Source organism: Chaetodon auriga, chromosome 13 (assembly GCF_051107435.1).
Source record: "Chaetodon auriga isolate fChaAug3 chromosome 13, fChaAug3.hap1, whole genome shotgun sequence".
In the NCBI taxonomy this organism is placed as follows: Eukaryota; Metazoa; Chordata; class Actinopteri; order Chaetodontiformes; family Chaetodontidae; genus Chaetodon; species Chaetodon auriga.
Genome location: NC_135086.1, coordinates 10,280,261 through 10,292,466, shown reverse-complemented (window position 1 = coordinate 10,292,466; position 12,206 = coordinate 10,280,261). Strand labels below are relative to the sequence as shown.

The 12,206-nt window shown below is 40.2% G+C and overlaps 1 protein-coding gene across 2 annotated transcripts in view; it reads left to right on the top strand.

The window, feature by feature from the left end:
* Positions 1 to 12,206, top strand: part of erbb4b (erb-b2 receptor tyrosine kinase 4b) — a 297,664-nt gene that overhangs the window by 248,887 nt on the left and 36,571 nt on the right. The window contains exon 20 of one of the 2 annotated variants that reach the window (XM_076746331.1): positions 2,624 to 2,809. In XM_076746331.1, coding sequence (XP_076602446.1) covers positions 2,624 to 2,809 — 186 coding nt within the window. The remainder of the gene's footprint in view (positions 1 to 2,623; positions 2,810 to 12,206) is intronic. The other variant, XM_076746332.1, reaches the window with a different exon arrangement.

Sequence of the window (12,206 nt, the reverse complement as noted above, 5' to 3'; positions counted from 1 at the left end):
TAAAAATATATATTTTCTGATTTGCTTGTGATTTTGTTCAACAGCAAAATGAGAAATTAACATGTGTTGTCATGAAAATCAGCTTTTTCTCACTGGGTTTTACGTTCAGCATCCATATTTGCTGTGTAAATTGATTATTACTCACACACATTTTGTTCTCTCTGTCATGGTGCACAGATCCGTACTCCAGTGCACCCACACACACAAACAGCTCAGATATACCCCCAGAAATATTGACATTATTCATTTAATTATGAAAAATGAATTCCATAATTAGTATTCTGATAAGGATTCAGCCAAATCAAATTGGCTGCTATTCAGTATTAACTAACCCCAGATGTTGTGTAGTCACGAGCTGGCATGGTAATGGACCATAGTTCACAGAGCTCAATCCATATTTACCGCAATCCTCTCACCTTTAATTTAGAGATGTCCATATGCACAAAAGAGAAGACATCTCAGGAAATCACATCGCAGTGATGAACCCCGTCCAAGCAGTCAAACCGCAGGCAGACAGGAAGGCCCAGTCTCTCCCAGACTTTGGTCTGATTTACCATCATCCTTAATGTACCGTATGCGCCGTCATCGCAGGACATCTCCAGCACATGAGTCTGATTATGCAAGTGCTGTGATACACGAGCCGTGTACTGTAAATCCTAGACTGTGTTATGGTTGTATCTCTCTGTCAGTGTTCAGTGGACCTCTAAACACTGTGTATCTGTCTCTCCCGAACACACACACACACACACACACACACACACACACACACACACACACACACACACAACCTCCTCCACCTATGTTGTGTATTCTTGCTGCACAGCTATCCATCTCATGATGAATTGTCATATCAACCCATAACCCCTGGAGGCACTATGCTTTGTGTGTGCGTGTGTGCGTGTGTGTGCGCGTGCGTGCACACAAAGACTCAGGTGTCTTGTTGCATAGTTGCACAGAGTAGATGATCTATTTTTGTCTTTTGTTGTGTTTCTTTATATCTTATATCTTATATCTTGTGTTTCTTTCTTTCATATCTAGTATTGCAAACTCGTAATATAATTTACACATTATGATAAATATAGAACATTTGCTCTTGTTCTACAAATCCTACACATAAACATGTTGACCCCACAGGCTGCAGATATCAAACCTATAAATACTGCACCGGAGCAGCTTCTTCATATCTACATATTTTCATACCAAACTTAATATATTACACAGAGACACATGATCTACAAATTGAAATGCTATGTAAACATCAAAAAAAACCAGAATGCAGGCGTTTGCAAACAAACTGTGTTCACTGACAACAGTTCTAAAAATTGTTCCTAAGCCTGTGTACCAACATCCTTTATACAATCACAAAGTGGTGAACCTCACTCCATCATCACTTGTGAACAACTGAGCCTTTCCAGGATGCCACTTTCATACCCAATCATGATACTATCACCTGTTACCTATGAACCTGTTTACCTGTGGAGTGCTCCACAACTTTCCCAGTCTTCCCAGTTTCCCAACTTGTTTGAAACATATTGCTGCCATCAAATTCAGAATAAGCAGATATTTAAAAAAAAAAAAAAAAGGATTAAATTAATGAGATAAAACATTAAATGTATTGTCTTTGTACTGTTTTTAATTGAGCGTATGTAAAAAAAAAAAAGGATTAACAAGTTATCACATGCTGTATTATTCATGTTTTAGACATAGTCCCGACTTCCTTGGAATCGAGCTTGTGCAGCAAGCTCACCTTGGTGTATTTACTACATTTTTTGTCTACTACAAAGCGTGCTGGCAGTCTTGTGAATCAGTGAGTCACTTTGATGTCTGGATTTTGAATAAAAACTCGACTGTTTCTGACTTGGTGGAACCTTGCTGCTCACTTCAAGAGAACCTCAGCCTTAAACAGAATAAGGGCTTCTACTATATGGTCTCCGACAGTTCAGTCTACACTTGTAAACATGATGAACCTTCTGCCAGTGTGTGAGTCTTTGAACCTTTGCTCTGGCATTTGTCTTTTGACACTAACTAAAAGACTACCTGTTTGAGCACAACATAACACATTATGGATACGGTATCTGCACAGATAGGTTTTCTTGCTCTGAGTGTGCGTATAGAAGCACATCATAGTTTCAAGTTACCGTGTTTAAACATTGTAATTGTAATAAACAGATTGAGATGCTATTACCATTAACCCAGTTAGATGCTTGGCTTGAAGTACATCATAAGCATGGACTTTGCAGTTAAAGAGGGCAGCCACTGCTATTTATTCTTTGCCTTAATTTGTTTGATTTGGGGGAGATTTTTCTGGCTGTTCATAAAGACATGTAATAGCAGGATCTTAAGGGTCCATGCACAGCTTAATCTGAATGACTGGGGTGTTCTCTGCAAGCCCAAAAAACATCACAGCGGTGTGTAGCTTTGGAAGAGATTTTCAAGGTCAAACATTCACACAGAAATATCCAAGATCACAAAAATAACATGACAGGTTTTTTTGTATAAAAAGGGTTGACTGTTGCCTAAAGTGACCAACACTGTAGAATCAGTTGGCGTACTATTTTCGATGTCATCATCTATCCTCAACCCGTTTCCCCCATATGCCTGAGTGTGTATCTGTCTCATTCAGGAGGCCCTGATCATGGCTAGCATGGAGCACCCCCACCTGGTGCGCCTGCTGGGCGTCTGCCTGAGTCCCACCATCCAGCTGGTCACACAACTGATGCCGCACGGGTGCCTGCTCGACTACGTCCATGAGCACAAGGACAACATCGGATCCCAGCTGTTGCTCAATTGGTGTGTCCAGATTGCCAAGGTAAGGTTGCTTGTTAGTTCTTTCATTCGTTGCTTGCTTTGGTGACCGGCTGGTTGCTTAGTTAAGTAGTTTGCAGGCTGGTGCTTTGGCAGATTACTGTTTTTAGTTTAGTTATTTGTTCACCAGTGGATCATCGTCACTGATTGCTGCCGTTTTGTTGCCTCGACTGTTGCGCCAAATATCTGAATTAATCATAGCTGATGATTTGGAGTTGGAGTGCCATTGAAGGCTTTGCGGACAATTAACACAACAACACAAGCATTTTTTACAACATTTATAACAAGTCATTTTTGACTTACTGACATTTTTGTTGTTCCATGACCTTTCGTGTTGACCCTCTTCCAGTGATTGATACCTTCCTTTAACAGGCCCTTTTTTCTCATTTTCCACCATCTGTGTCACTCTTTCCTCAGTCAGTAGTGAGAAAGTTATTTCTCCTCCTCACTGCATCCATTTCACTGTTGTATGTATATGATGAAGCTTAAAATTTCTCTCTCTCTCTCTCTCTCTCTCTCTCTCTCTCTCCCACATTTGCTTTGTATTGTCACTGGCTGCCATGCCCCCGCGCCCTTTGAAATCATACTGTATAAATATTTGTGTTTGCTTTGGATTAAATGGACACAACTACCGAACCACCTAACGCCCCTTACATAACTTGCCTTGGCTAATAGAGGCCAAGTGACATTACTACATTGCTTCCAGAGTGAAAAGTAAATGCCTGTGTTCGTGTGTTGCTGCGAGCCACACACAAGGACTGGATATTCGGTGTCCGTGAGTGTGTGTTGGTGTGTGTGGAGGATTCAACAGCAGACAGCGGCGCTCCTTGCCGGCCTCTCTCGAGAAGTGATGTAAATAATTCAAAGCCTTGCTTGACTTCGGTGGGGGAAGTGTTGAGTGCAGGGAGCTCAGTGTTACAGGATCATGGATGTAGGAGTGCATTGTAATTCATTTTAATCAAGTTGTCAATATTAATAGTTGACAGGTACACATAGTAATGATCTCACAGTTCACTACGATGCTGAATCACTATCTCTTTGAAAGGGAAAACAACCCTAACATAACCTGAGCATCAAAAGCTTCACTATTTCAAAATCTATTTATTCATTATTAAAAGGTATTTATTACAAGGCCATGTGGTAGACTGCATTCTACCTCTTTACATACCATATGATATAATAACATCTGCAAACATGCTGCATTTGTGAGACGACTGAGCAAAAGTAATTGGTTAAAAAGTGAACAAAAGCAGAATGAAAATGACTCAACAATCACTGCAATTCCAGATTTAATATCTTGGACAAATATTTCACTTGCCATTTTTGGCTAAATCAGAGTGCTCCAGTGAGCTGCCACAGGAAAATATTAAACCATCACTTAAACTTAGGGACACGGTTACCATCATACCACATAAAGTTCTTTATTTATACCAAAGGCGATCAGAGCGTGCATTAAGTCTTGCCACGCTGACAAGCATCCCATGCTGTGTGACACAAATATTTTCATGGTATAGAATTAATCGCACAAATTACTTAATGGAAAAAGGATCTACAGCAGCGACATAGACATGAATAAATACATGCCTGCTGTGAACACCTGTCAACATGGAGAGATGCATAATTCATAAAGGGTAGATATGGTGATATATTGTTTACCACTGTTATTGTGTGTCTCAAGCGTGCATTGTTTAGCGTTTTCAATGATTGGCTACAGCTCCTGGGGACTCGATTAGCCGTTCGGGGCCATGGTTAATAAGGTGGCCACACATGGGTTCATGGTCACACAAAGTGTCCTACACAATGGACTTATCTGAATAATGCCTACAAGGTGAATAGGGACACTTAGACAATGCAGCCAACACCATCAACATTCCCACATGTAGTGTTCATAATAACTTATCCCACACTTGATTCAAGCATCTTTTCTGCAGAGTGTTTCATTATTTTTATCCGGGATGTATACATCTCAAGGCTCTTGCCAGTGACGGGCCTCCACTCTCTGAGGCGACATCCCCGTGGTCCTCCCTCTCTGTCATGGCCGCCATCACAGTCATAGATTATTAATGGCATGATCCGCCATGAGAGTCATACTAATGAGCGGATTCATTAGAGCTACAACGCACGCAGGGCTCTGATGCCAGAGAATGTGTTTTTTGCCTTCGGACTGATTTTTCTTATCCTGTTTTATCTTTGCATATGCTCCTACTATATCATGTTCTCCTCATTATGTCTGCTTGCTTTTTAAATCTCCTGCTACTCACACACTCTTTGGTCCTCTTGTTCATGTATATAAAATATTGTGGTGCTACAATGTCAGATGTTTGACTTTGGAACAACTACATGAACACTAAATATGATATTTCAACATATGAATTCACTGTAATACTGAGGGAAGAAAAGAAAATTTCAAACAATGTTCCTCAAGACGCTTTTCACGAAGGAATCTGCTATATGCTTTTGTCTTTAAATGAAATGTTAATATATTCAATCCAGTATTATATCCCCATTTCAGTCTGGTTTTCATTCTAATTTTCTACTGCCTTTGTAAAATTTGTCAATGATGTATTGTCATCCTTAGACCAAGGTCAATGTACAGCTGCGATTTTGTATTGATCTAATCGAGGCTTTCAGTTTGCTTCATGATAATCTTCCTTTTGATCAAATTTTTGATGTTGGTGTTTCTTAAAAGGCATTATTCTGTTTTAATTCTTCCCTTCATGGTTGTCATCAGTGCATATCTTTTCATCACAATCAATCCAATTTTGTAACTATGGAAAAGGATGTACCACAATGATCTACTTAATCTTCTTCTTTGTATTAATGGTAGATTGTTCAGTTATATGCAGATGACACATCTGTTTCCGATATAATTAAAATTCAAAGCTCTCTGCCATCAGAATCTCCTCCTGCTCAATAATGAAACAGAGGTCTTTTAGTAAGCTGTTTGGTACTAGTACTCTTTCATCTGCGGAGTTGACTTTTCATTTTACCAATGGGTCCACACCTAATTTGGGGCTGAATTGATTCTGAATTTCTTTTAGGCCCATTGGTCAAGTAATTGTTTTACTCTCTGTATGGTCTTACACCTTGTATGTTCCATTACTGATCCCATATCGCACACCAGAACGCCTCCAAAACACATCTTCATGCTTTCAATCATGTTTTAACACAATAATATCTGTAGATTTGTCTCAAGGTGTCCTTACTGGATTTTCACAGGTTGCTCTTTGTTTTCAAATGCACTTATCCGTCGTCAGCTAATAGATCCATTTAGATCATTATATTCCGTTTGACACACTCAACGTCCTTTTTTTATTGTGCTTGGAATCTCTAAAGTGAGATGTGCTTTTAAGTTTAAAAGCACCATCAGACTGGGACAATTGACCTCAGATCAATTACTTCTTTTCATGACTTCAAGACTTCTTTGCTTCTTTACCTCAAATGTTCTTGTTCTTGTTAGTAGTTTATACGATGACTCAGTACTTTGGTATCATACTGTTTTGTCTGACAGTGTTAATTTTTTTAATTTCTTTCTGATTTCATGCACATTACACTTGCAACAGGCGTAGTGTGTGGTTCGGGATCATAGGAGCGTCCCTATGTAGTATATGTTGTTGCGGATGTTACTATATTGATTGTTTTCTGTCCTTGGATAATTTCTTATCATTGCTATCATTTATGCTTCATTATTTCCTGTTTAAATGTCTGTTGATTTGCATCTTGTTGTTCCCGAGGACCCTCTTGAAAATGAGATGGTGCATCTCAACGGGTTAATCCCCAAATTAAAATTTGACAGGAAATGAAATTATTTATTTGTGTTAAATAATTCACCCTGACACGAATTTGTTAAGCAGTTTAGGGGAAGTTAAATCCACTTGTAGACATGGCTATCTGTTAAATGTTTTCAGTTGCAGGCTTGTTATCACTTTTAATAATTGATACCAATGCCAATACCACTCTAACACACCAAAAGAGACAGAAACAGGGGAGATGATATCATATATAGTAATGAGTCCATACCACTCTGATAATAAGACATATTTCATCGTTACTAAGCTGTCACCAAACCATACCTTTGGAGCTGCTATGTTCCTGGCAATGTCTTATGAAATGATTTGCACTTAACTCTTCTTATTTAAACTTGCATTGCGTTTAAACATCCCCTCCATCGCTGCTACAATGAATTCCTTCATTTGTGAGCCGTAAAACTGTTTACCCCGGGGCACTGCTTTTTATATTTTGAAGCTCAAGTCAAGTCAGTGTGGGGTCAGAGTTAGTAATGATCCATATATTAGCTGTTAAAACTCACTGCTGCATTTTTAAAGGAATTCACTTTGCTTGTACAGATGTAGGACAGCTGCTTCAGAGATGAAGGTCAAGGCACAAGATACTACAGTTAGAAAACACCACTCACTTCCATGTTACTGTATTCTGACAAGATGTTATTACATGCTGCCCAGATGATGCAGTCAGGCTCTGAATGAAATGTCTGCACAAACATTCGATGGATTGCCATTAAATTTGCCACAGACGGTTGAATTATATCCCAGTGCCCGAATTATAATGCCTCTAGCACCCTCATCAGATCAAAACCTCAGACTCACAAACCACTATGCCCTTAAGGAAATCTTAGAACTCAGAACCCCTCTCTGAAGTTTGGCATTCTTCATATGAAAACTCCGTTAATTATCCAGTTATTACAGTTATATTCTGAACCCTTGTAAGAAAATGGGACTGTCGCTTTAAGGCAGTGTAGCGATGGTCCCCCTGTTATAAAATGAGAAATTTGTAAGCCTCTACATGAATTCTTTTGAACTAGCAGAACTAGTATAGACACCAAAAGAGACGGAAAAATGGAAATTATATAAGAAGCTGAATTTGCACAGGTAGTACACAACGGTGATGGTTTCCAGTGTTATTTATTTTCCAGGTAAACATTTAGTGTGAACCTCACGTATTCTGTCTTTGAAGGAGAACTTGGTGTCCCACTGCCTGTGAGACTTGTGTCGGGATGACACATCATAACCGCATCAATACAACACCACCGTTTAAACAGCCTCACTTACACAGTGGGAATAACTCATCCAAGCAAGCTTTTCAGTGAAAATTGTTTTTGTCGAATTCACCAGCAAATCTTTCCTACTTCCTTCTCCAATATTACTGCTTTGGATTGCCTCCAAGTTAGGTATCGTGTGTGTGTGTGCGTGTGTGTGTGTGCACGTGTGGTAAGAGGGGCCCCACAGTGTGTATCACAGGGTCATTTCTCTGTGTAAACCAGACTCGACAAACATGCCTCTCTCCAACTCATTACATACATCCCCAGGGTTCCAATGAAAACTCAGTTCACTCCTATTCCCATTCTACTCTATGGGATTCTCTCATTTTTGTTTCTGTTCGTCCCGTTCGTGTAAGAAGACACCGTCAGCTCCCATAGATGCTCATCTTGCCTCTCTATCTTTTGCAGGTACAAATATTGTCCAATCTTGTCTCATGTTACTGTAAACCAGGGCCGAGTCGGTGTATGCGAGCCACTCTGATGAGCCGCCGACTGGCTGACTTTTGAAATTCTCCAAGTGTCTCCACTTCCCAAACCCGTGTTTGTATGAGCAACCTCGACTAGTGCTAGTTGTTAATGCTGGAAGAATTTGGTTTCTGTTGTGCCGTAATCCTTGCTTGTTTGTTGATGCTTGTTTGGACATATTCAAGAAATACAACTATGTTTGCAATCTAAATATGCGAAAATTTCCAGAATAACATTTCCACTGGGACACAATTTTTCAAGGACACCAGCTAGCTCGGGGCAACTAAGGCCTGTCCTTGAATCGATGTGGTTACCTTAATAAATTCAAATTACTGCAAGGTTGTTTGTTTTGGTTTTGTTTTGCAATCAAGGAATGCTAATGGTTTTGGACGCATTTCCTCTCATGCGAGTACAAGGAACGCTCAATACATTCATCCCATGATAAAGCATGACCAATTTTTGTCTCATGAAATGACACCATCATGCTGTTTACTGTACAAAATGACAGATTAAATGTTAAGCAGGAAAATAAGTGAAACCAGCAATTCATCCCATGTCTGCTGAACCACTGTCTTGAAAACAGACCACCGTCACTGATGTGACAACTGACCAACTTGTGCTTACTGAACCCTCCCTCCTCTCTCTTCTCCTACTTTTGTCTTTTGTAGAATATCCTCAAATTGCATTCAAATGTTTGATTCCGAGCAGCATTGGCAAATAGCATGCCTGCTCCGAGACTGCATGTTAACACACAGAGCGAGAAGCAGATCACAGGCGTCGAGCCTTTGATACTACCAACCCTTAGAAATGTCAACAAGTGTCCGCCTATCTCCCTTCCCCTCGCTCTAGCTTTCGCTCTAGCTGTCTCCCTCTCTTTCATTCCCAAACTAATTAATTCTGAAGCTTTTTTGTGTTGGTCTTTCATGACTGCATAAATAAGTGTATGATTCAATGTTAGCAGCCAGAATACCTCCCTTCCCCTGGGTAAATATCAGCCTGAAAGGCCTGTTTGATTTGAGAGAGCAGCTTTATGCATGTTTTCATCAGTTGCAATTCTCATCAAAGGAGAGGACTTTTGAGATAGAATTCATAGATTTTTTTTTTTTTTTTTTTGGGGGGGGGGGTCGTTATGTAAGTGGCATGGAAGCACAATGTACTGTATCATCATAGCATGTGGCTGAAGTTGTAGGGAAACCCATGATAAAAAAGAAATATGGTTGATTCAGGGAACTGGATTAAACTGCCATCACATATTGGCACAATGACATACTGTAGGCTCGATATACAACAACAGAGCTCAGGCTGTAGTTGACACACATTAAATGCTCTCGGTGCATTTCATCCATGAATGTGCATCTCTGTACCAATAAATTAAAAGATGGAGATATGTTTCTTCGTCGTTTTGTTTGGAAAATCAGTGGCAGACGATCAATTCTTTTGGCCGCTGATGCCTTAAAGTTTTTAAGGACACAGAATTCAAAATCCCCAAAATAAACGACCACATGTCATGAAGAGATTCTGCAGGTTTTCATTCCAACCAAAGACTCCACCACTGATTTGCGCTCCTTTAGCAAAGAAGCTACCAGTGAATTCACCTGTGGAGGTAATTAATTGGAATCAAAACCTGCAGACAGTTTTATTCAGAAATTTTCATCATCTTTTATCAGTCGTTACATTATAATATGACAGAGGTCTTGGTGATTTTAATATCCATGTTTATTGCTCTTCTTCCTCATCTTTTATCAAATTCTCTTTTAATCTTATCTGATATGCCAAGCATTGCCAGCCATTACGAAGGACACACTTGACTTTGTGGCCTCCTATGCTCCCTATGCTCTCTTTAAGGAAGACATGAATTTGGTTGATTGACCATAAGTCAGAGCTCCTCCAGGTTCCACTCCTCTCTCCTGACCCCAGCTCTCCTTCTCTGATTCCCTCACTCTCTGCTCCTCGTCTCTGTCAAGCTTTTACTGCTTTAAACACATTTTTTTAGTACCCATGAACACCAGAGCCTCCCCATGGAGGAGCGAGTCACTGTTTTTAATAGCTGTTGCGTGAATGAATATCTCCTGTGATACAGAAAAATTCAAAATCTTATTCTCCGCCATGGTTATATGAAGAAACAGGGAATTTAAAAAGGCAGATAGAGCGGAAATGAAAGAAGAATGAATGAGCATCGTCTCCCTTACTTCTCTTAAAAATCTCACCTCTGTTTATTAGTGTGCGATCAAAGAGGCGAGGCACTCCTGTTTTTCACAACTGATTGCTAAACAGGGTCAAAATCCCAGAATCCTCTTTAAAACCATGAACTCTGTGATTGAACCCCCGGCTTAACCAGCCAGCTGAATCCTCCCCAGAGAGACGTGAGGAATTTCCTCATTACTTTTCCAACAGAGTACTGAAGATTTGGCAGCACATTAACACAGAAACCAGAGAGCTTCGTGTTGACTCCTGCCCACCTTCAACATTAACTCACTTCATCGAAATCTCTCTGTCAACCCTTCAAAAAGCATCCACCTGCCCTCCAGACTGCGTTCCCACTTGGTTTTTAAAAGCTGTATTTCTGCAGTCTGTTGGGATATTTTAGCCATTACTGGGTGCTCTCTCTCTCTCTCTCTCTCTCTCTCTCTCTCTCTCTCTCTCTCTCTCTCTCTCTCTCTCTCTCTCTCTCTCTCTCTCTCTCTCTCTCTCTCTCTCTGCATTTTGCTCTCAGATTTTAAACACCCCACTGTTTACCCCCTCTAAAGAAGCCCTTTCTCACTCCCGCTTTTTCAATTAACTTCACACCCATCTTTAAGCTGCCATTTTTATCTAAGGTTTTAGAAAACAATGAATTACTTCTATGAACAGCAATCAAGTTTTTTTGAAAAGTTTCAGTCCTGTATTTCGCTCTCTGCACAGCACTGTGGCTGCTTTGGTCAAGGTTAACAGTTTATCGCTAATGCAGGTTCTGTACTCCATTTTATTTCTCCTTGACCTTGTCTAAGCCTTCAACACAGTGAATCACAATGTCTGAAAAGCGGTGGTGGCATCAGTGATTGGTTTTGTGGGGTCTATTATGGGTGTTTTTGACTATTTACATGCTACCATTGGGGCAAATAATGTGTAGACATTTTCATTGCTATGTGGATGATGATGATGATGATGATGATGATGATGATGATGATGATGATGATGCATGAGCAAATTAACAAGTTCTGGTCCAAGTGTACTTTTGGACTTGTGATGTCTTGTGATGCTCAGTGACTTAAGTGGTGCAGTCCTGCTTCCAGCTGAGGCATTTAACCAAGATCAGGTCAGGCCTTTCATTTGCAGCTTTAGAAAAGATCATCCATGTTTTAATCTCCTCCAGACTTGATTGCTGCAACACACTTTATTCTCCTATCAGCAGGGGAAACATCCAAAGACTGGAGTTGATACGAAACATTGCTGCCAGGCTTTTAACACGTTCTTGGAGAAGCGACCACATCACACCAAGCCTTGCTGCACTTTTTAGAAATGATTTTAAGACTTTAGTGCTCATTTTCAAAGCCTTGGGTGGTCAGGCTCCTTACCTGTGATCTGCGAACTCCATATGAGCCTGATCACTGCTCTGGCTGAGCCTTACTAACGGTTTCAAAATCTGACCAGACCTTTGCTGTCAGGGCCCTTCAGCTGTGGAACTGTTTTACTTTTCTCATATGTTTTCACTCTAAAGCACTGTGTAACTTTCCTTTTAAAGATGCTATCTATAAATATAGGTTTAATTATTATTATTATTAATTGCAGCAGTAATGTGAACTCTGAATTGTACCTAGTCGGTCTAATGTCCAACCCCTCAGCTATGTGCTTTGGGCAGATTGTGGACACAACCAGCCGAAAAAACTTTGCAGATAAGTTG